This window comes from Quercus robur, chromosome 3, assembly GCF_932294415.1.
Source record: "Quercus robur chromosome 3, dhQueRobu3.1, whole genome shotgun sequence".
In the NCBI taxonomy this organism is placed as follows: domain Eukaryota; kingdom Viridiplantae; phylum Streptophyta; class Magnoliopsida; order Fagales; family Fagaceae; genus Quercus; species Quercus robur.
Genome location: NC_065536.1, coordinates 54770664 through 54783655, shown reverse-complemented (window position 1 = coordinate 54783655; position 12992 = coordinate 54770664). Strand labels below are relative to the sequence as shown.

General features: G+C 38.0%; 3 protein-coding genes across 5 annotated transcripts; 1 reads left to right on the top strand and 2 right to left on the bottom strand.

Moving 5' to 3' along the window:
* Positions 1 to 1054: 1054 nt before the first annotated feature.
* On the top strand, positions 1055 to 2263 carry LOC126719798 (NAC domain-containing protein 82-like). Its single transcript, XM_050422314.1, has one exon. The coding sequence runs from the start codon at positions 1055 to 1057 to the stop codon at positions 2261 to 2263; it is 1209 nt and encodes a 402-aa protein (XP_050278271.1).
* A 718-nt stretch (positions 2264 to 2981) lies between these two features.
* Positions 2982 to 3925, bottom strand: LOC126718411 (protein CHLORORESPIRATORY REDUCTION 42, chloroplastic). Its single transcript, XM_050420582.1, has 2 exons — positions 3555 to 3925; positions 2982 to 3370 (listed from the first exon to the last, which is right to left on the bottom strand). Exons 1-2 carry the CDS (start codon positions 3851 to 3853, stop codon positions 3268 to 3270), a joined length of 402 nt encoding a protein of 133 aa, XP_050276539.1. The 5' UTR covers positions 3854 to 3925; the 3' UTR covers positions 2982 to 3267.
* Positions 3926 to 5297: 1372 nt separating this feature from the next.
* Positions 5298 to 12069, bottom strand: LOC126718410 (uncharacterized). 3 transcript variants are annotated; one of them, XR_007652901.1, is made up of 5 exons: positions 11403 to 12069; positions 11140 to 11292; positions 10791 to 10996; positions 5986 to 6087; positions 5551 to 5693 (listed from the first exon to the last, which is right to left on the bottom strand). XR_007652901.1 is itself a non-coding variant. In XM_050420580.1 (4 exons), exons 1-4 carry the CDS (start codon positions 11886 to 11888, stop codon positions 5486 to 5488), a joined length of 1053 nt encoding a protein of 350 aa, XP_050276537.1. In that variant the 5' UTR covers positions 11889 to 12066; the 3' UTR covers positions 5298 to 5485. The 3 variants fall into 3 exon arrangements, 2 of the variants coding, with proteins under 2 accessions (XP_050276537.1, XP_050276538.1); XM_050420580.1 differs by lacking the exon at positions 5986 to 6087 and having other exon boundaries at positions 5298 to 5693; positions 11403 to 12066; XM_050420581.1 differs by lacking the exons at positions 5551 to 5693; positions 5986 to 6087 and adding an exon at positions 6102 to 6314.
* Between the last annotated feature and the right edge of the window lie 923 nt (positions 12070 to 12992).

The window sequence follows — 12992 nt, the reverse complement described above, 5'->3', positions numbered from 1 at the left end:
ATTTATTAGCTCAGTTCAGAAATGCGCTATGCAGCTTTAAATGTCATGAATTAGTAGTGTTATTAAGATCTCTCATTTTGATAATCAAATAAAGGATTTCTTTCTTTCTTTTTTCTTTTTTGGGAAAGGAGACATAATGACCAACCAAAGTAATACTGGTGTTCATGCATTTTAATTTTAGCAGCATATTATAACTATTTCACACACACACAAAAAAAAAATGTTTAGATTTCAGTATTTAGCTGTTATTTAAATATTTTTCAAATTTCATTTTTCTTTTCAAATTAAAATACGATTTAGCACTATTATTCTTAAAAAAAAAAAAAAAATCTAATACCAAATGCACACTTAGAGGGACAATTATTGAGATCCACAGGGAAAATAGAGTGTGAATATGAGTTTAGTAGGAGCTTTTAAATTATGAGTTTTTATTTAATATTTTATGTATTTGATATGATTGAGAGGGAGTTGATAGCCCAATATCCAATTAAACAAAAACAATTTAGCCCATATAGGATTTCAAAGGAAGAATTGGGAGGAAAAAGAGTTCGTTCATGTTTTTCAATAGTGCCAGGAAGAACACACTCTAATGACTGCGTTACAAGTTCTTTATTCATTCGAGAGTCAGAAGAATATAAGACTATAATTCAGCAAAAAGAGGGGTTTCGGCTATACTGACTCAAATTCATTCTACTTGAATGACACGTTTTTAGGTTTTTTTTTTTTTTTTTTTTCTTTCTTAAGCTGATAAGTTTTTATTCCTATAGTCCCACTCGAAAACTAAAGTTTGATTTTCTCACTCATAAATAATACTAGCGTAATCAATTAATAAACAAATTAAATAATTATTTAAAAAGTAATTATTTTTTTAAACTAAGTTTTAATCACTTTTAACCGCCCTAAGTTCCTATATATATGATATATCTTTTTCTAACGTAGTTCTTGTTTGAGACTTCCTGCGCAAGGCAAGAATTCAAGGAGAGTGTTTTGTTTATTTTATCAGTGAAAAGAAGGTTTCTTGGTTTCTTGAAATTTTCTTTTGTTTGGTGGAAAGATGAGTGTGGGTTTTAGATTTGATCCTCAGGACGAGGAGTTGATAAACATTTTGAATAGCAAGGTAGACGGCACAGAACACCGTCGCCTAAATCATTGTGTTGTCAATGATTGTGAGGTATACGGCAAAATTCCTCCATGGGAAATATATGATTCTCATTCGTACTATCATTTACACACCTTCCAACGCAAGCTCTACGTCTTCACCAACCTCAAAACAACCGGCAATCGTGTGTGCAGGGCTGCCTCTTGTGGAACCTGGCTTGAAAAAAGCAAGCCCAAAAGAATCCATGATTCTAAGGGCGATCTTATTGGGATCGACAGGATGCTCTCTTTTAAGGCCAAGGATGTTGGTTCGGGAAAATTCAACAAGACTAATTGGATAATGCATGAGTTCTCCCTTGCTGGCAAAACAGCAGTTCAAGGATCTGCAAGACTCAACAAAGTCCTTTGCGTCATTTATAAACAAAATAAAGGGTCGGTTTGTGAGGACTACGGAACAACTGATATGATGTCACTTGATGAACATAGAAAAATATGGCTTGAAATGCCAAGTTGTGAAAAATTTGTTGCATGGAATATTGCTGATCAACAAAATAAAGGTTCAGTTTGTGAGGAGGCCAAAGGAAGAGGGTTCAAAAGATGTTTTTATTCTGCTGCTGCTGCTGCTGAAGAGGCATCAAGCTTCAATACAACTGCTGTGATATCACATGAACAAGTAGATGCCCACGCCCAAGAACACAGAAAAAGGCTGCGCCTTGAGCCTGAGATGCCAAGTTTGGATGCTGGTGCTGATGATGCCGAGTTTGCTGGATGGACTACTGATCTCCCATCCCCAGATGAAACATTGAGTCAAATATTTTCTGATCTACCACCCATGGTTGAAGTATGTCATCAATCAAAATCTGGCCTTGTTCTTGATGCTGACATTGATAAAGAGCTTGATGCATGGATGGCTAATCTCCCACCCCTAGATGAAGCATTGAGTCAAATATTTTCTGATCTACCACCCACGGTTGAAGCATGTCATCAATCAAAATCTGACCATGTTCTTGATGCTGACATTGATGAAGATTTTGATGCATGGATTGCTAATCTCACACCCCCAGATGAAGCATTGACTCAAATATTTTCTGATCTACTGCCCCTGGTTGAAGTATGCAGTCAATCCAAATCTGACCCTGTTGCTAATGCTGATACTGATGAATAACTTGCTGCATGGTTTGCTGATCTCAAATCCCTGATGAAACATTGAGTTGATTATTTTCTTTATGAGTTGTTATGGCCTTGGACAGATTCTCTTTTTGGTCTTGCACAGATTCTTTGTTCTTCTCAGTTTTAGTTCTTTATTTTTTTTTTTCTTTCCATCATTGATGTAACCAGATGAGCAATCTTTGGAACTCTGGCATATTTGTCAGGGAGTCAATAGTTAGCATGTTGATTTATCTTCATGAAATTTAAACATTCTCAATGAAATTTTCTCTTTTGAAGAATGCTTTCATGAAATTTACAAATTCTTAATGATGCACACCCATCTTAGCTGGATCTTGGCATGGAGTTAAGAGAGAAGAAGCCTGTGAAAATATATTGATATATCTAAAATGCATATTAAACTCAGAAATATATAGTTACATGAAAGTGTAGAAGAAGAGTATTTTTGTTTTAGAAAACAAAGGTAAGCCACTTTTAATACAAAAACAGTTGCCTCTAGAAAAACAATAATCTGTTTATTGACAATTGTATTGAGTATACTTTAGTTGGCTAATTAGCATGATGGAATTATCACCGCAATAAATTTATATTTTGAGGCCACTCTCTTGCAACTAGTTTTCTCTTCTTCTTTTTTTCTTTTTATATAAATATATATATATATATTTTTTATTGATAATCAACATTATAGTATGTCGCATTTTTTGTATACATCCATATATATTTGCACCATTAATGCATCATTGTTAACAAGGTCTTATAAAACCAATTACATGCTCTGTGCCTCTGTGGAAACAAAGGGCTCAGCCGTGAGCCTTGAATGCATGAATAGGAGGACAACTAATATAAAGTATTTCCATTAAAAAAAAAAAAAAAAAACCTAAAATCTAGAGCAGAAAGAAAACAATCCCAAAATATCAATCATTTTTTCCCCATAAAGTTTGTCGCAGCTTATGCTTGAAGATGGTGTCCTCTAATACTCCACTTTTTTCATAGCCTACCGAATCATTCATCAAGCTCCAAGGGCTTGAAATATTTCCCGTCTATGAGATACGCACCAATGGTAAGACGAACTGCCCATACATCTTTAGGCTTTCTTGACACAATCCTGCAAAAGTCTTACCTGAATAAGAATGTAATAATATGTAGTGTGCATCATATTCACACATTGATGTAGTTTTCACCTTCATGTTTAAAAAACTTAAACTAAGAACCACAATGCTAGCCCACAAGACAACACAAAAAAAAGCCAACAATTCACACATTGAAGAGATAGATATATATAAGAGTACCTTCCCACATCACCAGGCTTGACTAAACCAGAATTCACCCTTAGGCATGGAACTGATGCAAAAGTCTTTATCATTTTGGGAGCCTCAATGACAATAACAGGTGACCCTATTTCAAGTTTTGAATTTCTTCCCGGCAGCCCTGCCTCAGCTGGTGGCTCTTTCAATTCACACACTGTTGTAAATGTAACCACGCTTGGACGGCGAATCTGACTGTTTAAGCTATCAAATTGTGATGTTGAACAACTACGAAACTTAGAGCATGGAACAGAGGTAGTAAATGATAGAGATAATGCTGCCATGAGCAGGAAATCTATCTGCCAAAGAAATAGGATATTTTGTATGTGGTTGTCAAAAGAAGCTAGTGTTTCAACTTTTTATACCGCTCATACCAGAGTCTTATAATATCTGCAGTGAACAACACATTTTACAGTCTTTTATATTGTAAATTTGGCTAATTTGTTTAATTTCTTTATTTTAGTTATATATTTAAATCCTACTTTGAACTTTGAATAATCAAATCCGAAAGAAATTTTTAATACTTTTTGGTATGGAATCACTTTTACTCCGATTATAAAACAGTTGAATTTTCAGTTAAAACTCAAAATGTTTTTTGGTTTTCTTGGTGAAATGGCATTTTTTATGACACCGAATAGTTTAAGAAAATTAGAGCTTCAAAATAGGGTGATGACAAAAGGGACTTGGCCATCTTTAATCAAAAGGAGTGATTTTTGATTTTCTAGCCTGATCAGTTGAACCAATCCGTAACATCATAAACAAGTAAATTACTGTTTTATTCAATAATACAAATAAATATAACAAATAATATTTTTTACTGAAAATTATCTAATAACAAATTTAAACAATTTCCACTAAGTTTTCATATCTTATATCCAAAAATAAAAACAAACAATAAATCATAACTAAAAAAATTAACACTCCAAAAATAATAATCAATTAAACAAGATGTAACAAAAACTCTCTTCAATTTGCTATTAATTTGGCAGTATTAAATTTTTTATGAGAGGCAATATTTAAATTGAAAGGGAGCTTTTTAGAATTTTAAGCAATCACATAAGGTTAATTGAAAGTGAGTCATTCACCGACTGGTCTGGGTTGGAAGGAGGTCAGGTTAACGGACCATACTACCAAGTTGTGCCAAACAATGATTTGTGTATAAGCAGTTAAGAAAAAAGTGTGTTCATGAGTCTTAGGCTGATCAATGCATCATGTGCTATGGGTATTGAACAGTGAAGACATTGAACTTACTGCCTAATGTCATGTTGGTTGGGAAATTTTCCCTAGTGAGGAGCCAGAGAATGAATTTGTGTCTTATAATTATTTTGAGGCTCCAAATTTGGATGATCCATGGGAAAGGGCAAAAGAGGCAACGAAGGGGATCCATTGGGATGGGGCTTTTTTCATATTTTTATGGTGATACTATACCTAACCAATTAAGAGAAGAACAAATCATTAGCATAAATAAATTTTGAGGGAAAAAATCATTACAAAAATATATATTTAGCTACAGTACTTTGCCCGATGGAGCGAGACACTGTAAATTTCACAAATTTTGGGTTTGGGATCTGGAGTCTGTTGTGAATGCCCTAAAGCATTCCTTCACAAAATTGGACAGTCTCTTCGAAGAAGTTCAGCCGTGCATCAATAAAGGCTTCAGGGATGCTAGTGTTAGTAAAGAAGGAACTTTATGAGTAGATGAAAAGAATACACTCGTTATAAGAAAACTAAGATATAAACAATCTTTCTTTATTTTTTGATAGGTAAGATATAAACAATCTTTCTATTTCAGACATACAACTTTTTCACAAAGACTTGGGCATAAAATTACACAGAGAACTTAAGAACAACTACTATAATTTTGATTGGACACATATGATGAATTGACAAATACAAATGACATATGTAAGTATGATCTATCTCTGGAGAAAGATGATAGCTCCAACCAAGCCCAACCATAATGTCAAAGCTGCCCAGAAAGCTCCATTTTTCTCCAATCCAATAGGAGGTCGCCAAACCAGAAAGTCACCTAGATAATCTCTAGATGATGGAAGCTGATTGGTTGTTGACCCAATTCTCCTTTCATCCTTGTCCTTGTATTTATCAGTCCATGTTCCAGCGTAGCTAAAATAATCACACAAAAGAACATATCCAATTAGTTTGGAATGTACTCGAAGTCACAAAAATCAGTATCTGAAATATGTCCGGTCAGTGAACGTGCATTCAAATACTTCTCAGATGTAAAAAGTACAAGGAAAAAGTCATGGATGGCATTAATTGAGGCCAATGTCATTCAATTTATGAACAAGCAAAAGAACTGATGAAAAGTATTTGCAAAAGGTAATATACACAGATCCTCTATTTAATAAATAAACTCACCCAAAAAGAAAATAATGTTTAAGTTCAGTAATCTTACAGCAACTTTGATCACCAGTCACCAGGACAACCCCCACCCCATTCCACAGAGAAATAAAACTCATACACAAAGTAACTTAGAAGTCATCGCCATTTGCTCCTCCTGTTTGCAGTAAATAATCCAAGAACGTCGTATTCACTTATTCATCACATGTCTTAAAGTTTGATATAAATTGCAGCTGGTCCATAAAAATGAATTTGTTTTTCAATAGAAGGCATTATAGTATCCAAGTAACTGGGTAACCCTAAGATGAGTTTATATCATTTTTGGAGCCAGTTGAAGTCGTTGATACTTCTCATTGGTTCAGTTATGGTGGCTGCCTACAAACACTGTCCAAGTCAAGTAAAGACATATCATATACAGCATATCTTCTCACAAAATAATACCAACAAGGAACAGCATCTCTCATAAGAAGTTCTAGAATTGATGGAGCAAGACTCTGAAATAAACTGGTTACATATTAAGTACTTTGACTGGTCAAGGACCTACATACTATAAGAGTCAATCGAGACAAGATAGGCATGTCAATCAGAGGAAATTGAAGAGGGGGAGAGAGAGAAAGAGGGGGGGGGTTCAGTTAGCTATTTTAGCACCACAAAATTTCTGTTTCATGCTTGATGATTGACAGGTTGAACAACAACAATGCAATAGACAGACAAATGAGAGCACTGACACAGGCACTAGGGAATTTTGGGTAAGACAAGTAACCTTCAGTAGGCAACTTAGGCACAGCCATAGCCCAATAAATATGGAACAAAATACAGAACCTAACTTACCTGTCATAACTAGAACCAACAATTGTATCATACAGTGCATGTGAACGTTTTGGTATTATAGAGGGTGATCACACTGTAACAATATTGCACCCCTCTCATGCTAGATTTCCAACTCCGTCTCCTAAAGAAATGGTGATAATTCCCATGTGGTGAGTTTCTTTAGTAAATGGATGACCCTTACAAGGGGTTTTATTTGTTCCTAGAGTTGCACCCTCTTTAAGGGTTGCAACTCTTAATGAAAGGGTACAAGGGTGTCTATAAATAGACCCCAAGTCTTCAGGAGATTTTATTTTTACCCCTCTCATTTATAGAGAAACTCATTGCATGTGATTTCCACCCTCACAAGACTTCCATTTCTCTAGGATCAACAGTGGACTTAAGTATCAGGTTTCAGATACAAGGTCTTAAACAAGAATTGTGGCAACCATGAATTTGTCACCATGACTGTGCATGTGTTGGTAATGCCATCAAGCATGTGTACTGAAAAAATGGATGAGAGGGGCAATTGGAAGAAGATATCATAAACCTCAACTGCAAAACTTTTGCATGGTACTCACGACAGCACTGTATGACGGAGAACATGTGAATAACAGCTGTCCTAATCTGTGAATTCAAAAGGCACCATAAATCCATGGGGTTGATGGGCATTGGTGGAAGTACAACAGCCCTTGACTCAAAGTGCTGCCTGCGGTTCAAGTCCAGTGAGACATAGAGAAAGGAAAGAAGTGGACCACAACCAATGGAACCTATGGACCGTCTAGAACAATGTCACGATAGTGTTGTGTGATAATAATGTTTGGAGAAGATGATGAAGAAGAGTGTAGAAAAATGAGGAACAAGTAAGGAAGCAACCATTTCAAATGCTGAAAACCACAATCATGTAGGTTGAAGTGCTTGTGACGAATCCTGCATGGCACTTGCAAAGGCCAAGAAGAACACCACGATGGAGAAGGGCCTAACAGTCGCTTACATAGTGATGGTGAAGACACGAAAATGCTTGAGAACTGATGACCAACAAAAAACCGGTCTTGAATTATGCTGGACTGATGAAGTAGAAAGGCCAGTTAAAGCTGAAGAAAGGAGGCAAGCATGGGGAGCAGGATGGTAAGACTGGCAGATGGAAAAGATGTATTGGCAATGAACGACATAATAGTACATACATAAGAAAAGAAGAAAATGCTCAAGAGTACACAACCGAATTGGTTGGATGCTTGACATGCCATTTTGATTCATGGGTCAACATTTAAGTCATTGGGCCATGTTTGTGAAGTTTTACAAAATTGGATCCAATCAACATTGATAAAGGGGGCATCTTTGACTCTGAATATGAAAGTTCTTTCTAAGCCCAAACTTTTTATTTTAATTGGCAAGAAAGATTTTATTAATACGCTGAAACCAGAAACAAACAAACAGTTATAAACAAGTTCTCATTAGATATCCTGTGAGGAACAAACACAGCTACAAAGGCTATCTTCCATTTCTTACATAACAAATGCAGCAACCCCATTTACAACAAACAATCCTATTATGATGAGACTTTGGCTAAGGACCACTTCCCTCTATCTTTGCCTACACTTCCTGCTTAAATAGCAGCTATCTCCCTCTCTTCAGAACACATAGACCTTTGGTAGTTAATAGTGCTTCTCTGTTTCCAGACATTAGAAATGACAGCACCTAATCTCAACCTGCAGACCAAAGATCTCAAGTGGTTTTTTCCCTTCCAGGTGTTAACACCCCACTCAACAAGTTTCTCCCAATCAACCTTAGGGTCCTCATGAAGGCATAGATGCATAACTGCCTTCTGAATTCTCTTAGAAAAAGGTCACTCAAAAAGAAGAGATGGTTTCTATTTTCCATCTTTAATCTGTAAAATACACACAGCAAGTCACCCTTATAGCCCCAGGCTGCCAATCTACCCTTTGTTATAAATTTTTTCCTCACTGCAAGCCAACAGCTAAACACATGCCTTGATATTGTTTTGGAAATTTAGACCATCTTCCACCAATTAACCACAGGGACTTTAAAAGGAATCTGCTCCCAACCTTCTGCAAAAGAAAAATCTCCTGTTTTGGTAGTCATACAAATCGTCCTATCAGATTCCCTGATTGGCACCATTGGGAGCTTGCTTTGTATCATTACTAATGCTTCTGAACTTACTAGCCTCCACATCCAAGCTCAGTTCTGCAGGACACTTGACAACTTAGCATCAAAACTGCTAGCCACATCATAGATCACCCAATGGTCATATCTAAAATATAGGACACCATTTGGTGCCAGTGATCATGTGGCCCCATCACCAACCTGATACATTAGGAAGGACCTAGGTCCTAACCTACTCCCCAAGATTTTAGAATTTTCCTCCCTACCCCATGACAGTTCTGTGGTAACACACCAGAAATTTGGTTTTCTAACAACCAAATTTTAACCTAGACAATTCAAATAGATTCAGGCTCCAGATTGTGCAAACAAATGTGCATCATGATGGCCACCTTGTTCCAATCCCCCAATCATTATAAACCTAAACCACTTCCTTATTTGGCAACAAACCGCACTCCCAGCCACCTTAACACTAGTGGTCATGCCATCTGAGCATTCAAAAGAAAAATACAAAAATTCTGCTCCATGTCTTTAACAACCAGCTTTGGGAGACCCGTCATGGTGCAGCCTAGTAGTTGGAGGCTTAGAATGAGCTATAGACCCAGACATCCTAAGTTTGATCCCCACTAAGAGTTTCCTTAGATTACCCGATACACAGTTATAGTGGATGGGGTCATGTGTGTGGTTTAGTCCCCAAGGGTGGGTCCAAAGGGCCCTGCCTTGGTGAGGTTCCACAGCATCAAAAAAGACCCTCTTTGAGAGCAGAAAGACTCTGATCTAATAGAGTTGCATACTATTCAGCAATAAACAAAAACAATAGACTTGAATACTAAATAGAACAGATCGAATCTGATGCAGGAGTATAATGCATAACATGTTTAATGATGAAGTGGCATGGTGACATGGCTCAAGGGAGTGAGGGCTGAATTTTACATGTTCCAAATGATTAATGGATGGTTGCATAGTTGGTGGGATCCAAGGATGCTTGGATGAACGATTGTATGCATCTTATACGGAGGGATGTAATTGGCCAGTTAAAGGCAGAAGGACACTGAAGGAGTACAGATTTCACAGATCACATGGATTTAAAGTCCACTAATTAAATTATAATGATTCTGGATGATATCTAAGCCCAAGCTGTGCCAAAGTCATTGGTAAGGTGTTCAAAGAAAACTTTTGTCAATTGGGCATTAGAGGAAGTTCTTGAAAAACAGAAATAGACACATAGCTTGGTGTGTAAGACTAACTTTTTTTTATTCTTGTAAGAGTGTGGACTGTGTTCTGTTGTGGTCTTATTATAAGTGCAGTAATCGGTTGCATGCTTTTAATAGGACTGAAAACCGATGTTGATCGCTTGAATGATAGTGAATTGTAAGACATCCAAAGTATGCTATTAGTAAAATAAGTACATTAGAAAGGTTGCAATCAAAACTGATAATAGTATGCGCATGTATGGCCTCTGTCACTATCCAATGCCAATCTATGATGAGTCATAGATAAGATCTAGCATTTTCACCTAGTTGGTATCAATGTATTCATGCCAACCAAATATAGTTTATCACCTATTGTTATAGTGTGATCAAGTGAGAGATGTTTGTATTATAGGGGTGATCAGCAATCACACCATAATAATAGTGGACCCCCACACACTAGATTTCCTGCTCTGTCTCTTAAAGAAGTGGTGATAACTTCTATTGTAGTTTATTTCTCTACTGAATGGAGGTGACCTTTACAAAGGGTTGACTTGTTCCTAAAGTTGCAACCCTTCATGAGAGTGAAACTCTTCGTGAAAGGGTACAAGGTGACCAATTCATTCTTATCCCTCTCATTTCTAGAAAAACTCTCGTACGTGACTTCTAGCCTCACATGATCCATTTCTCTAGCACCAACAAAGCAAATAAAAAAAAATAAAAATAAAAAAACCAAATATACCTGTCATAAGTAGAACCAATCAGAGGAATGGTAACCATCTCCTCTTGAGTTATCTTAAGCTTTGGTGCCTGCAAAATGTAGCGAAGTTCCGAAGCTTGGCGTCGGATGCTGACACTGGGGTGATGCCTCTCCAATTGCTTGTAAAGTGCAATGCAATCCGCGTGGCGATTATTGGCCTCATAAGCCATAGCAAGCCATATCTGAATCTGCAAAATGGAGAGACACGAAAAAAACCGCAATCGAAACACGTCTTTCGGTTATCAGTAAGGTGATCATCAAACATCTCGAAACCCAAAAAAAAAAAAAAAAAAAAAAGATCCGTAGTGGGTATCAAATTATTCAAACCAACCTCACCACCAAATAGTGTGGGCCTAGGGATAATAGTAAGGGCACCTTCAAGAAACTCAATTGCCCGTCCGTACATCCCTTTCCCATAAGCCTTTTGGCCCAATTCGAACATCAACTGTGCCGTTGCTCTCCTCTCTGCCTGCTCCTTAGCCACCTGCAAAGAAAATACATAAGGAGGAATTACTTTCTTTTCTTTTTTCTCGCAAGTTTTTCTGAGGAACCAAACAAAGCGTGAAGAGGAATTAAATTTACAAGCTAGCTAACCTTTTCGAGCTCTTTTCTCACTCTCGCTCTCTTCTCTTCCTCGGTCTCTTCCTTACCTTCGTCGCCGCCTTCACCGCCCTCCTCCTCCATTCGACTCTGCAACTCCTCGGCTTTCTTCTCCAACTCCTTCCTCTCCTCGATCTCCTTCACTCTCCTCCGCATTTCCTTCTCCCAATCGAAACTCTCCTCGTCTCCCTCGCCGTCTCCATTCCCTTCCTCGTCGCTCGAGCTCGCGTCGAAGTCCACGCCGTTCACCTTCGACTTCGACTTCCCACGCGCCACCACTCGCTGGTGCCGAGCTTCGCCGTCCGAATCGAAGCTCTTGGACGCAATTGAAGCGTAGTAAGCTTGGTGGTGGTGAGGGTCTCTCTTCAGCAAATTCAAAACGACGTCGAGCGACACCGGACGAGTCTTACGGTCTAGTATTACGGTACGAGGCGAAATCACGTCTAGTAACAGAGCGAGATTTCCGATAACCACGGCCATGGATTGAGAAAAGAGAGAGAGAAAGGGAGAGAGAGTGAAGGGAGAGAGATGGGGTTTCCCGCTGAAAAGACGGTTGGGGTAGATAATTTGGGTAGTTGATGAAGTTGGAAATGACTAAAAGGCCCCTTTTTTGGCTTACAATGGCTTTGGAAATTGTGGATTTGATAAGGGGATTATTGTCTTGAAAAGAATGTGAACGTGGCGTTATATAGGCGAGACTAGAGAGAGCCGTGTGGCAACTGTTGCAGCCTTTGAGCTTTTGTGTTTACGGAAACGGAAGCTTTACTATTACGTTGAATGAACACGTCAATGTGGAAGTGCGAATCGGACAAAACGACACCGTTTTAGACAGCGATACATCGACGTCGTACAAGTGTCATGAAATGAATAGTCTAACGATCAAGTTTGACGCGCCAATTACTTGTGTGTGCGCCGTCCCGTGATTGATGATCCAGTTCCTCCTGTGTTTGATTACTGGGGTAATTACACTAAATCCACTTGTGAATTGGGTGAAAATCATTTTGCCTATCCATGATTTAAAGTATCACTTTACCTACCTGAGATATATTTTGTTTGTTTTCTGTAACCTACCTCTGTTAAAATCAGGAGTAAATAGGTATTTTTGCTCAAATTTTATGTCTCTCTCCTCCCAAAACAAAAAATAACACAAAAATGCAAGAGAAACAAGATCAAAAGGGAGGGTTTTGTGAAAATTTATCTCACTCTTTCTTTCCTCTTCTCAGTCAAACTCCCTCTCAATTCTCAGAACTCTTCACCAGAGTGGGTCTACCAGCGTGGGACGTGGGCGTTTGGCAGATCGTGGTGTTGAGATCAGCGTGCGCGGGGTGGTGGAAAAGGGAGGGTTTTGTGAAAATTTATCTCAATATTTCTTTCCTCTTTTCAATCAAACTCCCTCTCAATTCTCAGAACTCTTCACCAAAGTGGGTCTACTGGCGTGGGATGTGGGCGTTTGGCAGATCATGGTGTTGAGATCGACGTGCGTGAGGTGGTGGAGATGTGGCAGATCAGTGTCTCATGATGGTGTTGGTTGCTGGGTTTGGTACAGTGGTGGGTTGTGGTTTGGTTATGCGATCTGTGTTGTGG